The 25674-nt window shown below is 42.5% G+C and overlaps 1 protein-coding gene across 4 annotated transcripts in view; it reads left to right on the top strand.

The window, feature by feature from the left end:
* REEP1 (receptor accessory protein 1) overlaps positions 1-25674 on the top strand; it is a 95188-nt gene that overhangs the window by 19300 nt on the left and 50214 nt on the right. For all 4 annotated transcript variants that reach the window (XM_040419272.1, XM_040419269.1, XM_040419270.1 and 1 more), the window contains exons 2-5: positions 8490-8562; positions 17797-17873; positions 20049-20169; positions 20879-20992. In XM_040419272.1, the coding sequence (XP_040275206.1) occupies positions 8490-8562; positions 17797-17873; positions 20049-20169; positions 20879-20992 (385 nt within the window). The remainder of the gene's footprint in view (positions 1-8489; positions 8563-17796; positions 17874-20048; positions 20170-20878; positions 20993-25674) is intronic.

Below are 25674 nucleotides of genomic sequence, written 5' to 3'. Positions count from 1 at the left end.
TTGAATTAAAATCGAGCTCACTGTCCCAAAGAACCAAACGCGTTTCATGGTATACACCCCTTCCTAGATTTGGAGTGCCCCTCATCTCCTTATCTTCATTTTCAGATCCCATTATAAGTCAGTGGGGTTGGCCGCTGTTGTTGTTCATCATGCCATGGATACAACAGAGCCTTGTGGCTTCCAGTATAAACTTTAGTTCTGAGAGGTACCAACAGGGGCGTAGCTAAAGGCTTATGGGACCTGGTGCAAGGGTTCAACTTGGGTGCTTTGTGGCCTAGGACAGGGAAGCACCTAGCCTTCATGCTGCCTGAGTCAAAAATCGAAACGGCATCCCCCCCTCCATGCCAAGTTCTCATGCACTTTCTATAACACTGGTGTCTTCTTATGTGGCACAAGGGTCTTTGGGCCCCCTCAGGCTCCTGGGCCCAGTAGCGACTGCTACCTCTGCACCCCCTATAGCTACGCCACTGGATACCAAGGCTTCTGGGGGAGAATACCTGCATAATATGGTATGTAATGGAGTATGGCACATTTGCTTTTTCGCCTCTGCGTGCCTCTGAGTAGATTTGGAGGTACAATATAAGCCTATAGAATTCTATAGGTACCATATTATGGATCCATGCCACAAAAATCCATACTATGGGAGTTTGCATGAATCCTATTTTTTGTAGAATTATCTATGTACTTAAACCTTTTGGTTCTCAACTCCTTAAGACACTCTTTATTACGACGTTCATCCAGTCACCTCTAGTGGATCCACTTCAGACTTTAGAGTCTTGAGCCACTCGAACAAGTGTTTGTTGGCTTCAGCTCCGATAAGCCGTGTTCCTCAATGGACACTGATCACTGGGAACAGTTGCAAAGCAATGAAACTCAATCCTGCCTTAGTTGGGACTCTCGCCTTGGAGGCTTTCACCTCCCTTGCCCTGCGTTTTGTAACCAGTTTATCAGCTGCTCAGGGGTTTTCGCTGATACACAAGGTCTACTCTTTCATTAGGAGAGAATTTGGCAATGACCTATCTGACTGTGCAGTTATCAGCGTGGTGAAATGACAACAACAGGATACTTTTTGGTTGTTTTTGTTTTATTACGTGTGTGTGTGTGCATGAGATGAAATTTTTTGTTTGTTTGTTAGTTTTTTAACATAGCTTTTTATGTCATTTTTTTGCCCTTTCTTTAGCCATACATGGGAGTGAATTTAAGGGCTCGTGCACACGAATATATATTTTTTCCATGTCAGTTCCATATTTTATTTTATGGCCTGTATGCGGAACCATTTACTTTAATGGGGCTGTAAAAATAACGGAAATTACTCTGTATCCGTATGTCCACATGACCGTTCCACAAAAAAATGTAACAAGTCCTATTATTGTCCACAAGGATAGGATATTAGGTGCCGGCCGTTGCACAAAATGCAGAATGCACACGGCCGGTATCTGTGTTTTGCGGATCCACAACTTGCAGACCGCAAAACATCCAAAAACCGTGCGCATGAGCCCCAAAAGAGAGGAGAAGTATGAGTATTTAGCTACTATGTTCACAATAAATAAGTGGCCAAGTCTAATAGTTTTTTTACCGCTTTAAGGCCTTATGTGAAAATTTGATGTAGTTTTACATAAAATTTATGCAGACATATAAAATTCTGATGGGTTTGAAAATTTTTAAGCGCCACTAAAGATACAGGTGATAGTGGGAAGATAGATAAAGGTTAAAGTGGGCAGGTAGGTACACGTTGGGGGTGCAGATAGATACATGTCGGGGGATGCACATCGATACAGGTCAGGGTGGGCAGATAGACCGGGCCGTGTATGGGAGCTACGGAACTAGCGTTGCACAATAAGCTATACTGTTTTTTAGTTAGGGAACGCTGTTTCTGTAGATCTCATGCAAGGCAATTAATGCTACTGAAACAGCAGAGCGACAGAGCGCTCTGCTGTTTTCCGGCTGTGTCTCATCTTACCTCAGTAATGGCGAAATGAGGCAACCCCTTTAATCCAATAGAAATACATACCTCCCAACCGTTCCAGATCCAATGGGACACTCCCAGATTTCGATGGCTGTCCCGCGGTCCCGGAACAGCTGACGAGCTCCCAGCTGATTGTAATGGTGAAAAAGAGAGCCGTCCGCTCTCCACTTCACCATTCTTCTCAGTTGCCGGCGCTCCCCAGCAGCAGCACGATGCAACTAGACATCCCTCTGGTGGCACATACCTGAGCATAACTACTGTGAGGGGGCAGATACCTGAGCATAACTACTGTGAGGGGGCACATATCTGGGCATAACTACTGTGAGGGGGCACATACATGGGCATAACTACTGTAAGGGGGTACATATCTGGGCATAATTACTGTGAAGGGGCACATACATAGGCATAACTACTGTGAGGGGGCTCATATCTGGGCATAACTACTGTGAAGCGGCACATATCTGGGCATAGCTACTGTGAAGGGGCACATATCTGGGCATAACTAATGTGAAGGGGGGACATATCTGGGCATATTACTGTGAGGGGGCACATATCTGGGCATAACTACTGTGAAGAAGGGGCACATACATGGGCATAACTACTGTGAGGGGGCAGATATCTGGGCATAACTACTGTGAAGGGGCACATATCTGGGCATAGCTAATGTGAAGGAGCACATATATGGGCTTAGCTACTGTGAAGGGGCACACCTAGGCATAACTAATGTGAAGGGGGGCATATCTGGGCATATTACTGTGAGGGGGCACATATCTGGGCATAACTACTGTGCACCCCTGCTTTAGAAAATGCAGCTAAGGCCGGGTTCACAGCACCATTTTCTTTTCAATTTTTCTGAACTGTCAGAAGAACAGTAAAAACAAAACAAAAAAAAACACAAAAAAAACAACTGATCCTTTATTTTGAGCATCCGTTATTTTGCATCAGTTTGTGTCAGTACTGTCAGAGATCTGCTATGCATGCAGGACTCTTTCTCCCATCTAAAATAACAGATCTGAGAAAAACTGATGCAAAATAAGCACAATGGATGCTCAAAATAAAGGATCAGTTTTTTTTTTTCTGTTCTTCTGAAGGATCAGAAGAACGGAAAACAAAACTGTGATGTGGACCTGGCCTAAGTAGTATTACCCATAGGTAGTAGCTTACCTATTCATTTTTAAGACCAATGCTGGACATTCACTGTAGGCTTTCCTGTGCCAGATCCAGAAGAGTCACTCTGGGTTTAGAAAAGTGCTGAGTAATCAGGTCACAGTGATGTCACCCAGTATATAAATAGCGCTATTCTAGTAAACCTATATCACAGTGAGCAGGCTGTGATTCAGAGTGCGGCAGCGGTTAGATGTCGAGTGTCTTTGTGCTGGTAGATAGATATAAAAGCCGTGTTTCCAGGAGAGAGGCTTTGTTGTGCCAGGATGCTGCCTCGTGTGAACTGTGGGGGCTGTCAAACGAATACAGCCATCGCTCTCTGTGATTGTAACCACTTGCCTATGTATGACGTGCTAAATTATGGAGCTCTGTTATGTTACTTGTACCTATAGTGGACCATGCTCTACCCTCGGTTGACTGTGACTCCCCTATTTTCACTGTTATGTTCTTCCCAAGTGGCAGCTCATGTGCCGCTCTGTAAAACTGTATACAGTCTACATACTAATGTGATTGGAAGTTAGACTCGTATAGAATTGCTGGATGAGTTGCCGTTTTGCTGCAACTGGATGACGTCGGGTTGAACTCTATGAACCTCTGTAGCCAGCAGGGATCATCTAATATCCACCATATTGATTGTGTGTATTTCAGCTTGCGTGTGATGCAGCAGAGGCGAGTGACTCCTCTGTGCTGTCATGTTGACTCTGCTGATCTCTGCAGAGAAGGAACAGGGTGTGTCAGGACATAAAAGCATGGGCTGGGGGGGGTGATAGGTGATTAGATTGCGGAATACACTGCCGGAATAAGGGCTCATACACACGACCGCATCCGTTTTTCAGTCTGCAAATCACGAATCCACAAAACACAGATCCCCACCGTGTGCATGCTGCCATTTTTTTCATGCTCATCCGCAAAATGGACAAGAATGGGACATGTTCTATCTTTTTTGCAACGCTGCGGAACGAACATGCAGACGGTGTGCTGTCCGCATCTTTTGTAGCCCCATTGAGATCCGTACAAAATGAGTGTCTGATGCGGACAGAAACTACAGCCGTGTGCATGAACCCCAAGGTCTATTGAAACACGAGCAATACGGATTGTGTCAGGACCTGTTTAGGGAAAAATTGATCAGTTTTGTCTGCGATTGCGTTCAGTGTATACGTTTTTCCGTCCAGATTGCATTCGAATTACATGTGTTTTCACGCACCTGAAGAAAAACGGAAGAATAACAATCTACATCAACCATTATATCCGGATGTCTTCCGTTTTTTTCACACAAGCCACATTCACTTATATGGAGCCAGAGATGCGTGAAAAATGCACAATATAGAACATGCTGAGATTTTTCCTCAACGCAAGGATGATGCCTGAAAGACGATGCTCATGTGCACAGACCCAGGGAAATAAATGGGTCAGGGTTCAGTCCGGATACTATGCGATCGCTACGTGCATCACATCCGGACAGAAAACTCGCTCATGTGAAAGAGGCTTAACTGAGAGCTAGGCGTGATGATGCACATGCCGATGGTGTGTACAGACCTGTACAATCAAATCACATCGTGCCTCCATGAATTTCATTCTATGGACATATATCTTTGCGATGGGACTTGCTTTGCAGCACTGAAGGTGCAGAATGGGCCCATTGGGTTTTGTGGACTTCTTATTGGAATCGACACAGACCAAGACACTGCCTGGGGTGTGTCAGGATACACTTTGGGGGCATCAATGTCCAATCAGTAGGGTTTCATCTCTTGACAGCTCCACTTGGCTTTCTCTGGAGGTGGTATGGTTCACTTATTAGGGTTTGTCTACACAGTGATCTTGGTTGTGAGCCCAGGTATCACAGTTTAGCAGGGCAGCCATAGTGGTCACAGCATGACTCGAACATTGACCGCAACCCCAGAATCCAAAAAGATCCAACCCTGCTGGATTTTTTGCAATTCTGGGGTCTCGACAGTTTCTCTGACTGCCCTGCTACACTGCGATACTTGGGCATGACACCTGTCTTGCAATCATACAACCTCTGGAAATTTTCTTCTAGAGACCACTGACCTCAATTGATTTCTTCCAGTGGATACAAGTCTGCCGTGGTGATGTGATGGACATGTAGAATCCATGTGTCCCCCACATTACCTGACTCCTGTGTCCTGATTCGCTATTGTTTATAGCTCCCCATCAATTAACTGGAAAGTGCAATGACTCTTTACCTACTGTATTCACTCCCGTCTCTGCACATTCACATTGTCAGGCTGCATTTATTCATAGTGTGACTACCATGTGCTGCTAGCTTCTCTGCTTAAATATGCATCATACACGCGCATTGTACATGGAATATACATTATCTGCCAAGATGCTGGTGGTGGGGGATAGATATAGCATGGAGGCTCTGCTTATCCAGTTATTCCTTTGTTATATCCGTCTGTCTGCATTTACTTATCACATTAGCTCAGGGAGTCTCTTTGTTCCTTGAATCATTTACGCCTTCTTCTTTGGCAGACACTGGTGAGAGGAAATGTAGGAAAAGGAAAACTAGAGATATTACACTCTACCATATAATCAGCCTGGCTGTCCTGACACTTATCATATTGTAAATCCAGTAACGGAACAGATTCTGAACTTTATGTAGTTGTATAGTATTGATGATGAAAGCATTCATAATGACCCCGCTCCCAAGGGTGGGAATATAACTAATATAATATGGTCTCCTATGTACAAGAATACTGCCACCTATGTACAAGAATATAACTATTATAATACTGCCTCCTATTTACAAGAATATAACTACTATAATACTGCCCCCTATGTACAAGAATATGACTACTATAATACTGCTCCTATGTACAAGAATATAACTACTATAATACTGCCTCCTGTGTACAAGAATATAACTACTATAATACTGCCTCCTATGTACAAGAATATAACTACTATAATACTGCTCCCATGTACAAGAATATAACTGCTATAATACTGCTCCCATGTACAAGAATATAACTACTATAATACTGCCTCCTATGTACAAGAATATAACTACTATAACACTGCTCCTATGTACAAGAATATAACTACTATAATACTGCCTCCTATGTACAATAATATAACTACTATAATACTGCTCCCATGTACAAGAATATAACTACTATAATACTGCCCCTATGTACAAGAATATAACTACTATAATACTGCCTCCTATGTACAAGAATATAACTACTATAATACTGCCTCCTATGTACAAGAATATAACTACTATAATACTGCTCCTATGTACAAGAATATAACTACTATAATACTGCCTCCTATGTACAAGAATACAACTACTATAATACTGCTCCTATGTACAAGAATATAACTACTATAATACTGCTCCTATGTACAAGAATATAACTACTATAATACTGCCTCCTGTGTACAAGAATATAACTACTATAATACTGCTCCTATGTACAAGAATATAACTACTATAATACTGCCTCCTATGTACAAGAATATAACTACTATAATACTGCTCCTATCTACAAGAATATAACTACTATAATACTGCTCCTATCTACAAGAATATAACTACTATAATACTGCCTCCTATGTACAAGAATATAACTACTATAATACTGCTCCTATGTACAAGAATATAACTACTATAATACTGCCTCCTATGTACAAGAATATAACTACTATAATACTGCTCCTATGTACAAGAATATAACTACTATAATACTGCTCCTATGTACAAGAATATAACTACTATAATACTGCTCCTATGTACAAGAATATAACTACTATAATACTGCCTCCTATGTACTAGAATATAACTACTATAATACTGCTCCTATGTACAAGAATATAACTACTATAATACTGCTCCTATGTACAAGAATATAACTACTACAATACTGCTCCTGTGTACAAGAATATAACTACTATAATACTGCTCCTGTGTACAAGAATATAACTACTATAATACTGCCTCCTATGTACAAGAATATAACTACTATAATACTGCTCCTGTGTACAAGAATATAACTACTATAATACTGCTCTTATGTACAGGAATATAACTACTATAATACTGCTCCTATGTTCAAGAATATAACTACTATAATACTGCTCCTATATACAAGAATATAACTACTATAATACTGCCTCCTATGTACAAGAATATAACTACTATAATACTGCTCTTATGTACAGGAATATAACTACTATAATACTGCTCCTATGTACAGGAATATAGCTACTATAATACTGCCTCCTATGTACAAGAATATAACTACTATAATACTCCTCCTATGTACAAGAATATAACTACTATAATACTGCTCCTATGTACAAGAATATAACTACTATAATACTGCCTCCTATGTACAAGAATATAACTACTATAATACTCCTCCTATGTACAAGAATATAACTACTATAATACTGCTCCTATGTACAAGAATATAACTACTATAATACTGCCTCCTATGTACAAGAATATAACTACTATAATACTGCCTTCTATGTACAAGAATATAACTACTATAATACTGCTCCTATGTACAGGAATATAACTACTATAATACTGCTCCTATGTACAAGAATATAACTACTATAATACTGCTCCTATATACAAGAATATAACTACTATAATACTGCCTCCTATGTACAAGAATATAACTACTATAATACTGCTCTTATGTACAGGAATATAACTACTATAATACTGCTCCTATGTACAGGAATATAGCTACTATAATACTGCCTCCTATGTACAAGAATATCACTACTATAATACTGCTCCTATGTACAAGAATATAACTACTATAATACTGCTCCTATGTACAAGAATATAACTGCTATAATACTGCCTCCTATGTACAAGAATATAACTACTATAATACTGCCTCCTATGTACAAGAATATAACTACTATAATACTGCTCCTATGTACAAGAATATAACTACTATAATACTGCCTTCTATGTACAAGAATATAACTACTATAATACTGCTCCTATGTACAGGAATATAACTACTATAATACTGCTCCTATGTACAAGATTATAACTACTCTAATACTCTTCTCTATGTACCATGTGATTATGGTTTTTACTTTATCCATCTGTATAGGAAAGCAGAGCAGACTACGGTTTTACTGTACATGAGATGACGCATGCGGCCCAGTGTATGATAAAAGGACACCCTTTTGTCACATACTGCATGCATAATATATGCCTATTCATACGTCTGGTATACGTCAAGGTTTTCCGATTCATAAGTTGAACATATTTATAAAACAAAGTGTGAACAAAGCATAAAAAAATCACTTTGTAACATTCCTACAATCATATACGGTAGTAAATCTTTTTGTCTGTGTCTTCCAGGCTAATATTTGGCACTCTGTACCCCGCGTATTACTCCTACAAAGCTGTGAAATCGAAGGACATTAAGGAATATGTAAGTATTGTGAATAAAACATCTTCATGCTTCTTTTATGTGCAGCTGTGGGTATTGTTATGTCTAATACAGGGCGGTGCATCACATGTGATTTAAATGGAATCTCTCACCTCGGCCAAGCCCTAATAAAGGGAATCTGTCATCAAATCTGTCTTATTAAAGCCGGCTTACATGTCCGATGAGCCCTTGCCAACTGCATCTAATGTTCTTGCTCTCACGTCGCCCCGTGGCCTTATTGCAGGGAGCAACAGCTTTTTAATCACATGTAAATTAGTCCCTGGGTGCAACAGGGGCGTTTTCCTTGCACCTCATTGCACCACTCAACATGTCGCGCCCCCCACCTCTTTGACTGACAGGGCAAGGCTTGTAGACACGATCGCTACTGTGTGTTCGGCGCACGCGCAGTACACGGATGAAGCTCTCCCGGATGACAGATTCCCTTTAAAATTAGAGCACCAGGTAAAAATACTTAGACTGCGCCCCCTCTAGGCAGGACACGGTATATGCCTGGAGTGCTCCTTTACATACAGTATATGAACCTTATAAATATAAATTTTTTCTCTTACTTCCTGATGCCAGGTGCTGATGTTTTTGACCAAGATAACATTTAAAGGGAATGTCTCATGTACAACCCCAAGTTCCAGAAATGTAAATGAAAACAAATTGATCTGCAAATCTCATAGACCCATATTTTGTTCACAATAGATGATAGAACACATATCAAATGTTGAAAGTGAGACATTTTACCATTTCATGAAAAAAAATTAAAAATTTAGATGTTGATGGCAGGAATGACCTCAAAAAAGTTGGGCCAGGACCATGTCTACCATTGTGTAGCATACGCTCTTCTTTTATCAACAGTCTGAGAAGTGAGGAGACTAATTGCTGGAGTTTTGGGAGAGGAATGTTGTCCCGTTCCCGTCTGATGTAGGATTCTAGCTGCTCAAAAGTCCTGGGTCTTTTTTGCTAGATTTTTCATTTTGACAAATGTTTTTTTACTGGTGAAAGATCTGGACTGCAGGCGGCCAGTTCAGCACCCGGACTCTTCTTCTGTGAAGCCATGCTGCTGTGATGGATGCAGTATCTGGTATACCATTGTCTTGCTGAAATATGTAAGGCCTAAGCTGATATAGACATTGCCCAGATGGGAGTATATGATGTTCTAAAACCTCTATATACTGTTCAGCGTTGATAGTGCCTTTCCTGATGTGTAATCTGCCCATGCCATAGGCACTAATGCAACCTAATAACAGCAGAGATGCAGTCCTTTGGACTGTGCACTAATAACAAGCTGGATGGTCCCTCTCCTCTTGAGTCCAGAGGACACAGGATCCGGGGGTTTCCAAGAAGAATTGGACTGGAGGCGGCCAGATCAGCTCCAGGACTCTTCTTTTGTGAAGCCATGCTGCTGTGATGGATGCAGTATCTGGTATACCATTGTCTTGCTAAAATATTTAAGGCCTAACCAGATATAGACATTGCCCAGATGGGAGCATATGATGTTCTAAAACCTCTATATACTGTTCAGCGTTGATAGTGCTTTTCCTGATGTGTAATCTGCCCGTGCCATAGGCACTAATGCAACCTAATAACAGCAGAGATGCCAGCTTTTGAAATGTGCACTAATACCAAGCTGGATGGTCCCTTTCCTCTTGAGTCCACAGGACACGGCATCCATGGTTTCCAAGAAGAATTTCAAATTTTGATTCATCTGTCCATTTTAAACAAGCTTTGGCCCAGAGAAGACGACAACGTTTCTGGATCATGTTGACATATGGTTTCTTTTTTGCATGATACAGCTTTAACTTGCATTTGTAGATTGTAGGACGAACTATGTTCACAGACCGGTTTCTGGAAGTGTTCCTGAGCCAGTGCAGTGATGTAAAGCACAGTGCCATGCTGATGTGATGCCACCTGATGGCCTGTAGATCACAAGCATCCGAAACTGACCATCGGCCTAGTTTCTTGCACATGTGGATTTCTACAGGTTCTCTAAATCTTTGGATGATATTATATACCATAGATGTTGGGATATGCTAAGTTTTCACAATTTTACGTTGAGGAACATTTTACAGAAATTGATCCACAAATTTTAGACACAGTTTTTCACAGATTGGTGAACCTCTGCTTCTGAGAGACTCTGCTTCTCGAACATGCTCTTTTAATACCCAATCATGTGACTTAGTTGTAAATTGCATTTCCAGCTGTTTTTATTAGTTCTACTTACTTTTCCAGCCTTTTGTTGCCCCTGTCTCAACTTTTTTTGAGATGCGTTGCTGCAATCAAGTTCTAAATAAGTTACTTTTTTCATGTGTTCTATGGTCTATTGTGAATAAAATATGGGTCTATGAGATATGCAAATCATTGCATTGTTTTTATTGACATGTATTTGCATTTTACACAGTGTCCCAACTTTTTTGGAATTGAGATTGTATTTAGCCTGGGTGTGACATGGCAACAGCAGGTGTCAGAAAAGTCACACAACCAAAAACTTTTGTGCAACTTGGCAGCCAAAATAAATTGGAATCAATTGATTTAGAAAGGGTATAAATTATTACAGTCTCCAGGAACTGATGGCATATAGCCCCTACCCCAGAGTTGGACAGGGGAGCTGGATACAGTATTAGTATATAGTATTAGTATCCAGCCTTATCTAGATCTCCAGAAATACAATACAGCACTCATTATCTTGGCCACACTCTATGGCTTTATTCATTCTGTCCCAGTCTATACAGCAAAGCTGACAAGTGAACTGTAGAAAATGATAAGTGTCTGCCTATTGTGTCTGTTTCAACATTTTTATGTGGATAACAAAAAACATGACTAAAACCTGATTTAAATGTTTATGCTCAGACTTTTCTATTTTAATAGTGTAGCGTAGGAATGTATGGCTCACCATTGGCTATAAGGTATGGTGAGAAGGCTTATCAATATGAGGTACAAAATTTTAGGCTACACCAGATAGAGAAACTAGCCCAAAATGGTACAGCATACCAGAGGAGGCGGAAACCTGGGTAGCTTGGGAGAGTCCACGCATTTATAGGCTATCATTACCTGGCGGATCTCCATTGTAGGGATTGGTTTACATCTAATCTTGATGTCATGTCTTACCAATACCGCCCCCTATGATCAATGGTTGCTGGTGCAGTATATTTATAATATATATATTATAAAAGTATCTATACCTTTGTTATGTATAACCCTGACGGTGGCGCATATTGAATCAGCCACCTTATGAGATATTGTCCCCCTGAGGAACCCAGAAGTGGGGGAAACGTGTTGGGGCACAGGGACCCATAAGGGCCAACTAGAGTTGTTGGCAGGATAGGTACGAGGACAGAGATTCTCCACCTTTAGGGGCCGTCACTGGGCTAAGGGACACTGTAGGGTCATCACAGGGAAAGTTTTTTCCACCCCAGTGTTCCTATGCTGATGCATCTAGTTACCATCCTGGTGTATAGTATATACCATCCTGGTGTATGGTAAATCAGGTTTCAAATTGACCATTATCAGAATAATGTATTGGGAAACTTTAGGTTTATTTTTTTATTATACGAATTAAAGTGTGTTTTTAAGGGTCTTACTTTTTGCTGGACTTAATTAGTACATAGCATAGCAATAACCTCTCAATTATAATGCTGTTTTTTGTCACTTAAAGGGATTGTACATGATTAGAAAAACAAGGCTGCCATCTTCCACAAACAGTGCCACACCTGTCTACAGTTGCTATGGCAGCTCTCATTCACAACTAAGCTTACACAATATCAGGCAAAACACATGGACAAGTGCGGTGCTGTTTTTGGAGAAAAAAAAAAAAGAGCCATCTTTTCCCCTTTAAGGCAAAAGGTCCTGGTTCTGATTTTCCTTTTCACATCCTATTTTTGCAATCCTTATGCCGCCAAACCCCCTCCCCCTATGCTGGCTAAAATGGTCATCCCATTACAATAACTTAAAAGTCTCTGATCGGTGAGAGTCCAGCTGATAATAAAAACGGGTTCCTCCATTTGAATGGAAGAGTGGACCCGTATAAGTGCTGCTTTAGGGGTCTGCTGGACATTGCCAAGCACTTGTAGCCGGCTATCTCCAGCAGTCCCATAGAGCTGAATGGAGCGGTGGGCACACACGTGTGTCTGCTGCTCCATACAAACAGGGTAACACTGTGATTGACGGGACCCCCATTGATCAGACACATCTCCTGTCATGGCTAACCTCCGGTACTCCAGCTGTGGTAAAATTACCACACCCAAGACGCAGTCTTGCTTGGCTGTTCTCAGAACTCCATAGAAATGCTGGGAGTCGTAGTTTCACCACAGCTGGAGTGCCGGAGGTTTGCCATCACTGCATGATCCTGTGGATCGGGGATAAGTTCTTGTAATGGGAGTCCTTCGAAGGTTCTACCCACCTAGTAGATAACGGGAACTGGATCAACCAGATCTGTCCCCTCTCTCCCAGGTCTTTATAGAAGCTATAAACATCTGAATTGTATCCCATTTGTAAAATCCACCTTCCTGGCGTCACCACAACATTGGGTATAATGTAGGGTAAAAGTCGGTGTCATCTCATCCACCAGTTGTGTGTGCGGAGAGATAAAGGAGACATGTGTGTGGGTTACTGATAAGTCCACCAGTCTCCCAGCAGCTAAACTGCCATAGAAAAGAATTGCATTTCTGCAGTGGATTATGTAAAAACTTTTGACTATGCCCTTGGCATGGAAACTGTTAATGGGCTGCGCGGTCACAGCACATGACCCACACAGCGAAACAGAAAACCACATGTAAGATGGAAAAATCCATTTCAAGACCAAAGTAAAGAGGAGAGGATTTGCTTTAGGGAAAAAAGTCAAATAAACGTTCCACAACATTCTGCAACAATTAGACCGTCTGCTCCGGTATTCCTGGTATTATATTATACATCGGCTGATGCTGGGGCAAGATCCGTGAGCAGTCTAAACGTATAAGGCCGCGTTCGCATATGCAGCAAGGGGATCCGGCACAAATGCCGGCTGTGGGCCGGACCAAAAACCGTTCCATACAATGCCATGTATGCCAGAATGCGGCCGGATCACTGCCAGATCCCACATAGTCAATAGGGATCCAGTGGTGATCTGTAGAAAGCAGCAGTGCTGTATCCGGTGAGCTCTGCCAGAAACGTTCGCCGGAGATGTGAACGTGGCTCCACCTTCACAAGTCCCTATACAAACTACTAAATCTTTGCACTTGCTCCTTAGCAGGACCCCCGCATTCATGTGCGCTGCGCTACTAGTACAATGCCGTATGGCTGCACGTTCGCTGACACCAGTGCTGGAAATTGCGTGTCCCTGTAATAAATTCTTGAGACATTTATTCTTGGACAAGAAATCGGGGCACATTTACTAAGACTGGCTTTTTATGCCGGTCTTAGTTTCCACCCAGCCATAAGATTCGGCGAATTTATGACGAGGCATGTGTCTCGTCATAAATTAGGCGCATCTGTGGCAGTCTGTCACACCGGTGACAGGTTTGAGAAGGTCTGAAAGATTATCTGCTCATTAGTGATCTGACAGCATCTTTTGGTTTCACTTTGTCTGTGTGTTGCTTGTATGTCCACACCTCCTGTTCAGGTGTGCATCATGTTACCTTTACCTCCTCCTATTTAGTCTGACTTTACCCATCACTCCTTGCTCTGGATAGCTTCATTTGGTGTTAGAAGAGCTGGAGTGTGGTTCTAGTTGAAGTCCTGATCATCCATCATCCTTAGAAGTTAAGTGTTCCGCTTGTTGTGTTTTGTATTCCCCCCCCCCCCCTCTGTTGTTTACTAGGCCTCAGTGAGATGCTGGTTCCTTCACCAGGCAAGGAGCGGGTTGTCTCTGCCCTGTCATTAAGTCTAGGGCATCTGAGGGCCACCAGGGTTTTCTAGGTTCCTATGTATGGGCATCTCTACCATCGAGAAGTGCCCATACGGATAGGAGTTAGGGCCAGGAGCAGGGTTTCATAGGTGGTGACCCTTTTCCTTCCCTAGCGGTGAGGCCTAGTGTCTTTTCCCTTCTGTCTTGTTGTCTTTTGGTGTTCTCCACTACTACATCCGTGACACAGTCTTTGCAACTGGCAAAAAACGACTCAAGCCCTTGCCAGGGTTCCTTTTTCACCAACATTTCCACCAGTAAATTTGACGGGGGCTGTAGCATGGCCCCTGACACACCCCGTCACGCCCAACTGCCGAACACGGATGAAAGCGGCCGTGCAATATAGTCGCAACTATTTTTCTGCAAAAGTAGTCGATTGTCCTCATCATGTGAGACAGACGGCAGAGCAGGATCCAGAGTGGATTGAAAATTCAGGCACACTGCGGAAAGCTGGGTGGTCTTGGATCGTATAGAGATTAGATGGCAGCGTTTCTCTTCGAACAATAGATTCTTGTACCCCAGATGAGGGCATATCATTATCCTCAGTGATGGTCACTTCGCAGTGTTCGCCAGCGAACACATGCGGGCTGCCATCTTTAGTAAGGTAGACTCACCCGTCCGGCGATGCACAGGTAAGCCCTTACCTGTGCCTGTGCCTGGAGTCGGTCTGAAATCAAATACAGTCACCGGGAGCAGGCAGTTTCGAGAACAGGCGCCGGGGGCCTTCATAGGGCTGTTCTCGGAACTGCCTGCTCCCGCTAACTGCATTTGATTTCAGACTGACTCCAGGCACAGGTAAGGGCTTACCTGTGCATCGCCGGACGGGTGAGTCTACCTTACTAAAGATGGCAGCCCGCATGTGTTCGCTGGCGAACACTGCGAACTGACCATCACTGATTATTATAGCTCAAAATGCAGCAGTCGACTGCAGTCCATAGACATCAATGTGTTTCATACATGACATCATTTCCATGATGATCTCACCTACACCTCCTGTACACATCCCAGTTCTTAATTGGACAAAAAGTACATGACCACCTCCAAACATTAATATACAAAAGAGTATTTACGCCTATTATTAGACTGTATGATTCTTAAAGGGCTTTTCCTAGTTTTTTTTAACTGATGATCGGTGGGGGTCCGACACCCGGGACCCCGCCGATCAGCTGTTGGAGAAGGCACCGGTGCTTGCAGTAACGCCGCGGCCTTCTTGCAGCTTAGCCTACGCCATGTGACGGTACGTTCATTGGTCACATGACCTAGGCTGAGTTCAGTCCCATTAAAGTGAATAGGGCTGAGCTGCGATACCAAGCACAGCCGCTATACCATGGACAGCGCTGTGCTTGGTGAGCTGAGAGAAAGCCGCAGCATTGCTGCGAGTGCCGCGAGTGCCGCTGCCTTCTCAAACAGGTGTTCAGCAAGAGTCCCGGGTGTCGGACCCCCACCGATCAGATACTGATGACCTATCCAGAGGATAGTTCAAGTAAAATCGACGGCAGCATGTCCTTCAAGGGTTCTTTATTTAAATTGGGTCCATAAAAATGTACAAAAAAATGCCAAAGATAGTGCAACGTTTCGACTAAATCAGTCTTTCTCAAGAAAGACTGATTTAGTCGAAACGTTGCACTGTCTTTGGCACTTTTTGTAAATTTTTATGGACCCAATTTAAATAAAGAACCCTTGAAGGACATGCTGCCGTCGATTTTACTTGAATTGTTAATAGAGCGACCGCTGTGGATCCATGGTTGCTGATAAGCTGAGGCATTCCGGAGGGAGTCTAGAGGGAACGTTGGTGCAGCTTTCACTCTACATTTCTACTATCCAGAGGATAGGTCATCAGTATAAAAGTCTCGTAAAACCCCTTTAATTTGCAGGCGCGACATAACGCGCCTGCAAAATGACAGTTGCAGAAAATCCTTTAGATTTTTGGTCACAGGTCCTACAAGGCTTTGCCGTCATAGACCATGCTGATTGCTGTAAGTTGCATTTGGTTGTGTTTTTACAGCCATATCACAGTTCTAGAATAATCGCAAGACAGCAAGTTGCAGACAAGTCGAGCAGGTTCTTTTTTTTTATTGGGTGACATTTCTGACTTGCATGACACATGTTACTGTATAGCCCCATTGGACCCTATTGGGTCCTATTAGGGTACGGCCACGGGGTCAGGTTTCCTGATGCAGTTTTGGAAGCCAAAATCAGGAGTGGATCATAAAGAAGAGAAAGTATAAAGGGCGGATATGACTTCTCTGTTTTTTTAATTCACTCCTGATTTTGGCGTCCAAAACTGCCTCAGGAAATCCTGACCGTGTGGCCGTATCCTTAGAGGGGCACTTATTTTTTCATTAACAAGCTGCAAGCAACAATTTAGCAATAATCTCTAAGTATTTTTTGCAGTTTGTGAATTACTATTGTGAACATTGCTCATTCGCCCCTAGAGCATTTACACTTCTAACTGTAAATCTGACTGCAGATTTCTGAATAGACAAGTGGATTAGGCAGCGACTAATAATAATCAAGTCTAATTTGTCAGGCAGATTTGTCCTATCTACAGAAAAAGAGCAATTTATCGCTCATCGTTCGATCGCTGCATGCTATAGCTAATGAACAATTAAGTGCACTGAGGGCGGGCCCAAGCCACTCCCCTTGCTCCTCCTGCTTTCTCTACCTGCACCTCCCTGTTCTTAATTGACAGGGCTAGCTGAGATGACAATGCAGGAACCTGGTGCTGTCAATCGAGAAGCAGAGGAAGTAGGAGGAGCAAGGGTGCACCGAGTGGTTTGGTCCCGCCCCCTGTGCACTTAACTGCTCATTTACATACATCTGTAAGAGAATGGCATCATTACATTCAGCTGAGTTAGCTCTACAAGGCATCGGGCACATCGGTCTTTGTTTCCCCTGGAGGATTAGACTAATTTATGACGAGGCGTACACATCCTGGCATATACACGGGATAGCATAGGATTGGTGGGAGACCTACTTCTGGAACTCCCACTCTTCAGAAGTGACCCACGAAGACATCCTGCAGCGGTCATATCTACGGGCTAATCTAAGGCAGCTGTGCGCTTAGTGGAAAAACTACGCCAGGCCCAGATTGGTGTAGTTTTTCGCCCCCATTTTTCAAGGTGTACATTTGCTGGGGCCCGGAGTCCCGCCCAACTGTAGAAAACGTTTCGACACCGCCTGTGCGACTTCATATTGTCACACAGCTGGTCAAAAAGGGAACTTGCGACTATTTTTTATGACTAAAATAGTCACACGTCCCTTGATAAATGACCCCCATTGTGTCTGGTTTATCAGTGACTCCCTTTAAATCATCAAAAAGTGATAAAACCCTTTATGTTTGTCTTGCTTAGGTAAAATGGATGATGTACTGGATCATATTTGCACTTTTCATGACATTAGAAACTTTTACAGACATATTCCTGTGCTGGTAAGTACATAGTAAAATGCATTTTTTCTGTTTTACATAGGGGGTTTAATTATTTGTAGCATGTAAATCCAAGAAAAGGCTGCAGTACCAGCTGTGACCACTAGTTGATGATTCTGAGAAATATTGTAGATTAGGCAAGGTGCTGGCTCTCCTTAAAGAGACCAGGTGTGTATGGAAACCTATTGGCAATGGTCTATGGGGGGAAAAAATGCAAAGTGTCTCCCAGGGAAAGAGAACCATCTCACTAGTGCCACTTCCTTGAAGTGGCTCCTGACTTTTTAACAAGCCTTGGAACATGACAAGGGAGTTTTTTTTTTTTTTTTGCACTGAAACTTTGTTACAGCCTGTATTATAGTCCAGAGCTGTATTCACAGTTCTGCTGGTAACTATTAGAATACAGTCAACACATGCTGTGTATAAATCTAAGACCTCACTTGTACAGTGCACATTTTTACACACATTAAGAAAAAAACGGCTTTAAAAGCAATAATTATATCTCAAGATCTTATGGACCCCTATTTATGTAGTATGTTCAGGGCACGTTTTTGATATATTGAGACCTTGAAGAAAGATTAAAGCATGAATACCTACATATGTCGTAGTTATCCAAGTGTTTATACACCAATATAGCCATAGTGAAAGAATATACACATGAGGCACACACAGCACTTTTATATAAAACAACCATACAGTACACATATTATACAGCCATGTAGTACCTGCCCAATACTGCCATATAGCGTCCAGATAATACCACAATGCAGTGCCTAAATAATAATGAAATAAGTGTGTCCACATGATACTTATATCAGTCCACTTACTACCATCATACGGTGCTCATTTAATATTGCCATATAGATACCATACAGTATCCAAATAATTAAAGGGGTTAACTGGGCTTTTACTATTGATGACCTATCCTCAGGATAGGTCATCAATATCAGATTGGCGGGGGTCCGACTCCCGGCACGCCCGCCGATCAGCTGTATGTATGCGGTCTCCCTTCTCTCTTCCTGTCCACTGCTGCTGTCCATAAGACCTTAGACCGGAGTGGACAAGAAGAGAGACGGTAGACAGCACGTGCGCACTGCGTGTGCCATCTCCTCATACAGCTGATAGGTGGGGGTGCGGGTGTCGGACTACCGCCAATCTGATATTGATGACCTGTCCAGAGGATGGGTCAGCAATAGAAAAAGCCCAGGCAACCCCTTTAAACACCCATATAGTCAAATAGAGCTCACATAATGCTGACATTCAGGAGCCACATAATCCCACATTAAACCGCTACTTAATACTGGTTAATTTTAAAGGGGTTCTCCAGGAATTAAAAAAATGAAAATACTTAAATATCACTTTATTATAAATATATTCTCAAATACCTTTCATTAGTTATAATGGCTCGTTTTGTCTAGGGAGCAATCATTAGGAGAAATAAAATGGCCGCCGTCCTATCAGTATACACAAAACCTGTCCTAATCACACAGGAGGAAAAGTTACTTCACAACACTGAGCCGTAGAGCTGCCTCATCCTCCTCTCTGCTCTGCTTGTCAGGAATCATGATCCTGAATACAGGTGAATCTCTGTGGGAATGGAGAAGATGAGGAGACATGAGAGGAGGGTGAGGTGTAGATAATGAGCAGCAGTACTCGTATGCAATCTCCATTACCACTGTCTGTCCTGTCCGTCCTCTCTGTACTTCATGTCTCCTCATGAACTTAATTCCCCAGAGATTCAGCTAAAGTTCTTATCATCTGTATTCAGGATGATAATCCCTGACAAGTAGAGAGGAGGAGGAGGATGAGGCAGCTCTTTACCTCAGTGTTGTAAAGTAACTTGTCCTCATGTGTGATAAGGGCACGTTTTGTGTGTACTAATGAGACAGCAGCCATTTTGTTTCCCCTGATGATTGCTCCCCAGACAATACTAGCCATTATAACTAATGAAAGGTATTTGAGAATATATTTATAATAAAGTAATATTTAAGTATTTTTATTTTCTTAATTCCGGGAGAACCCCTTTAAGTTCCATTTTGATGAAGGGAGGTAAAGGGGGTAATGTTCCCATCCCCAGTACTCCAGGGCTGGTGGTCTGTAACGTGCACCTGTTGCCTCATCAGGGAGGTCTTCTGCTTGTTTTTATATAGATGGCATTTTATGTTATTTTGTATCTCTTAGGTTTCCATTTTACTATGAGCTGAAAATTGCTTTTGTGGCCTGGCTGCTGTCTCCCTACACGAAAGGATCTAGCCTTCTTTATAGAAAATTTGTTCACCCAACATTATCCTCAAAAGAAAAGGTATTGTTAGAAACTGATGTATAATAAGATAGATAGATAGATATGAGATAGATAGATAATAGATAGATAGATAGATAGATAGATAATAGATAGATAGATAAATAGATATATAGATATGAGATAGATAGATATGAGATATATAGATATGAGATAGATAGATAGATTAATAGATAGATACTGTATATGATAGATATGGATATGCGATAGATAGATACAGTAGATAGACAGACACTGGGGGCAGCTTGATACTAATGTTTGTAAAGTGCTGCAGAATATAGCTGTGCTATATAAGTGCATAAAATAAATAAATAGATATGAGATATAGATAGATAGATAAAGTAGCAAAAAGGCAGCACTCCAAAATCAGCAAACAATGAAGAAAATGATTTATTCACCCATGTGGATACGCAACGTTTCGGCTCAACACTACAGCCTTTCTCAAGCGCTTGAGAAAGGCTGTAGTGTTGAGCCGAAACATCACGTATCCACATGGGTGAATAAATCATTTTCTTCATTTTTTGCTGATTTTGGAGTGCTGCCTTTTTGCTACTTTGTGTATTGGGCAATAGTCTAGTCCCTTCGGGCGTGCACCCTTTTTGTTTAAGTTGGATGTAGTGCTGCCAGATTTTTGCTTTAGATAGAGAGATAGATATTTTAGAAGTATAATTTGATTTTCTTGATAATAAATACATTTTCTCTTTTATTTTAGGAAATTGACGAGTGTCTCATCCAAGCAAAGGATCGCAGCTATGACGCCCTGGTACATTTTGGCAAGAGAGGTCTGAATGTTGCTGCCACAGCTGCGGTCACGGCTGCCGCCAAGGTAAATGGTGCAGCTTTGTTACATTCATAGTAAAGATAAAGCAAATGTGTACATTTCCAAGTCCTTGTCTATATACAGTACAGTAACTTCCATATAATTGGGGGAAAGGTTACAATGACAGGACACAGATCTTTTCTGCTGAAGGGATTTAGATCATATTTGGACTATACAGAGACATTTTGTATGTACTTGATACCCATTTAATAACCCCCCCCCCCCACCCCCCTTTGGGCAGGTTGCAAAAATGTGGAAATGGATTGCACACATTCTCATATGTATGCAAAATATAAAAAAGGGTAATGTTGCATGTAATAACACAGTATAATACTATATTTAAAATTCGGCCGTATCCTCCTCCCTGTACCAATGCTATGGATTTACATACCAGGCAGGAAACCAGAATAGGGGGCACAGCAGGGGAACGGAGCAGCCCATCCGAAAAAAATATAAGTGGGAGGACATCTCCCAGGTACTTACAGTTGCAAGAAAAAGTATGTGAACCCTTTGGAATGATATGGATTTCTGCACAAATTGGTCATAAAATGTGATCTGATCTTCATCTAAGTCACAACAATAGACAATCACAGTCTGCTTAAACTAATAACACACAAAGAATTAAATGTTACCATGTTTTTATTGAACACACCATGTAAACATTCACAGTGCAGGTGGAAAAGTATGTGAACCCCTAGACTAATGACATCTCCAAGAGCTAATTGGAGTGAGGTGTCAGCCAACTGGAGTCCAATCAATGAGATGAGATTGGAGGTGTTTGTTACAGCTGCCCTGCCCTATAAAACACACACACCAGTTCTGGGTTTGCTTTTCACAAGAAGCATTGCCTGATGTGAATGATGCCTCGCACAAAAGAGCTCTCAGAAGACCTACGATTAAGAATTGTTGACTTGCATAAAACTGCAAAGGGTTATAAAAGTATCTCCAAAAGCCTTGCTCTTCATCAGTCCACGGTAAGACAAATTGTCTACAAATGGAGAAAGTTCAGCACTGCTGCTACTCTCCCTAGGAGTGGCCGTCCTGTAAAGATGACTGCAAGAGCACAGCGCAGACTGCTCAATGAGGTGAAGAAGAATCCTAGAGTGTCAGCTAAAGACTTACAAAAGTAAGTCTCTGGCATATGCTTACATCCCTGTTAGCGAATCTACGCTACGTCAAACACTAAGCAAGAATGGATTTCATGGGAGGATACCACAGAGGAAGCCACTGCTGTAAAAAAAAACATTGCTGCACGTTTACAGTTTGCACAAGAGCACCTGGATGTTCCACAGCAGTACTGGCAAAATATTCTGTGGACAGATGAAACCAAAGTTGAGTTGTTTGGAAGAAACACACAACACTATGTGTGGAGAAAAAGAGGCACAGCACACCAACATCAAAACCTCATCCCAACTGGGAAGTATGGTGGTGGGGGTATCATGGTTTGGGGCTGCTTTGCTGCGTCAGGACCTGGACGGATTGCTATCATTGAAGGAATAATGAATTCCCAAGTTTATCAAGACATTTTGCAGGAGAACTTAAGGCCATTTGTCCACCAGCTGAAGCTCAACAGAAGATGGGTGTTGCAGCAAGACAACAACCCAAAGCATAGAAGTAAATCAACAACAGAATGGCTTAAACAGAAGAAAATACAACTTCTGGAGTGGCCCAGTCAGAGTCCTGACCTCAAACCGATTGAGATGCTGTGGCATGACCTCAATAAAGCGATTCACACCAGACATCCCAAGAATATTGCTGAACTGAAACAGTTCTGTAAAGAGGAATGGTCAAGAATTACTCCTGACCGTTGTGCACGTCTGATCTGCAACTACAGGAAACGTTTGGTTGAAGTTATTGCTGCCAAAGGAGGTTCAACCAGTTATTAAATCCAAGGGTTCACATACTTTTTCCACCTGCACTGTGAATGTTTACATGGTGTGTTCAATAAAACATGGTAACTTTTAATTCTTTGTGTGTTATTAGTTTAAGCAGACTGTGATTGTCCATTGTTGTGACTTAGATGAAGATCAGATCACATTTTATGACCAATTTTTGCAGAAATCCATATCATTCAAAAGGGTTCACATACTTTTTCTTGCAACTGTATATTGTAATTTCAGGACTGTCGAGACTGTCATTCTTTTTTTAGGGGCAGTAATACTGACCATTTTTGTAATATACTTTAATTATTGAAATCATACATTTCTATTAGAAAAATAGCCCTAAAGTGGCCCATTTTGAGCCTTAGCAGCACTCCTCTGTCTTCTGATTACATAACACAGTCAGTGCTGAGCAAGTCTCCACAGTTATGGAAACAGAAGACAGGGGAGCATTGCTTTAGAGCTATTTTTCTAAAGGGCTCATTCAGATGGCCGTATGAGTTTTGCTGTCCACAAATTGCGGATGCACAAAACACAGAGAAGTAGCGCCACAGGTCTTTTGGAGGACAGATTTTGCAGGATTGGCTTTTGCTAGCTATGTCGCATATGAAGACACTCTGAGGTACCCCTAGAGTGGAAACCTCCAAAAAGTGACCCCATTCTGGAAACTACACCCCTCAAGGAATATTTCAAGATGTGTAGTGAGTAGTGTTGGAATGCTCGGGTGCAATGGGAGAACCCGAGCATTAAACCAGACACCCCCTGCTCTGAAGAGGGGAGGGTGTCTGGTTCATAAGAAAAGGTCAGAAATTGATAAAAAAAACACCATCGAAATGGTTCGGGAACAGCATGGGGAGGATGTCTGGATGCATCTTGGACTCCCAGGTCGCTGCTGGGAACGATGTTGTCCGAGTAGTACGCCACTTTTACAGACTGACAATAATGCGCACCAAACCGAAGATAAAATCGATTTTAGAGGAAAAATTGTTAGGAAACATTCTTTCCTGTATATTTACTTGTATATAAAGTGCAAGGGCTGCCAAAAATTACAAGGAAGAGGCACTCCGATACAACCTGTATATCACATAATGGAGGGCCTCATTCACATTGTGGTACAATTGCTCAGGTAGTGGGAGTCCTACACTCATAAAGCCTATGCACTAAGTGAAGGGGCTGCCAAAAATTACAAGGAACTGGCACTCCAATACACCCTTTATTACACATAAAGAGGGCATCATACACCCTTGAAAAAATATGATTGATGGCCTGCTGGTGACCCCCAAAAACATTAGGGGCAAGGGCCTGCTGGTGACCCTCTAAAACATTAGGGGTGAGGGTCTGCTGCAGAGCTGACTCTTTAAAACATTAGGGGCGAGTGCCTGCTGCTGATCTGAGCATCGAAAAAATTATGGGCGAGTGCCTGCTGCTGAGAGGACCATTGAAAAAATTATGGGCAAGTGCCTGCTGCTTAGATAACCATTGAAAAAATTATGCGTGAGGGCCTGCTGGTGAGCTGACCCTCAAAAACATTATATGCGAGGGCCTGCAGGTGAGCTGACCCTCTAAAAGATTGTAGGTGAGGGCCTGCTGGTGAGGTGGTCCTCTAAAACATTACATGCGAGGGCCTGCAGGTGAGCTGACCCTCTAAAAGATTGTAGGTGAGGGCCTGCTGGTGAGCTGACCCTCTAAAACATTAGGAGATAGGGCAGACTAAGCATTTTGATATGATGGAAGAGGAGGAGGAGGAGGATGAGAAAAGGAAGATTGAACCATATATGCGAGGGCCTGCTGGTGAGCTGACCCTGTAAAACATTATGGCTGAGGGCCTGCAGGTGAGCCGGCCCTCTAAAAGATTGAAGGTAAGGGCCTGCTGGTGAGCTGACCCTCTAAAACATTACATGCGAGGGCCTGCTGGTGAGCTGACCCTGTAAAACATTATGGTTGTGGGCCTGCTGGTGAGCTGACCCTCTAAAACATTACATGCGAGGGCCTGCAGGTGAGCTGGCCCTCTAAAAGATTGTAGGTAAGGACCTGCTGGTGAGCTGACCCTCTAAAACATTATATGCGAGGGCCTGCAGGTGAGCTGACCCTCTACAACATTAGGAGCGAGGGCAGACTAATAAGCATGTCGATATGATGGAGGAGGAGGATGAGAAAAGGAAGATTGAACCATATACCCTTTTTTGTGGTGGAAGGGGTGCATGGGAATACAGTGTATTCAGTACATTATACAAAAAATATTTAAAGTGCCTTTATGTTCTGCCGCTTTCCTCTAGAGAAGTCAGGGGCAATCCAGGCTTTGTTCATTTTGATAAGAGTCAACCTGTCAGCATTTTCAGTTGACAGCGGATGCGCTTATCAGTTATTATGCCCCCAGCAGCACTAAATACCCGGTCTGACAAAATGCTGGTGGCAGGGCAGGCCAGCACCTCCAAGGCGTAGAGCGCCAGTTCATGCCACATGTCCAGCTTGGACACCCAGTAGTTGTAAGGCACAGAGGGATCATTGAGGACGCTGACACGGTCTGCTACGTACTCCTTCACCATCTTCCAAAAATTTTCCCTCCTTGTGACACTAGGCCGCGCATCATGGTGAGGGTGCTGGCGGGGTGTCATGAAACTGTCCCAGGCTTTGGAAAGTGTTGCCCTGCCTCTGTTGGAACTGCTGTGTGTTCCCCTAGTCTATCCTCCTCGGTTGCCCAAGGAACTACGTACTCTGCCGCCGGCGTTGTTACCTGGAAATTTTTGGAGCAATTTTTCCACAAGTACCTTCTGGTATTGCACCATTTTGCTCGTCCTCTCCACCACA

Source organism: Bufo bufo, chromosome 2 (genome assembly GCF_905171765.1).
Source record: "Bufo bufo chromosome 2, aBufBuf1.1, whole genome shotgun sequence".
Classification (NCBI taxonomy): domain Eukaryota; kingdom Metazoa; phylum Chordata; class Amphibia; order Anura; family Bufonidae; genus Bufo; species Bufo bufo.
Note: the sequence above shows the minus strand (reverse complement) of the source record. Positions and strands in the feature narration are given on the sequence as shown.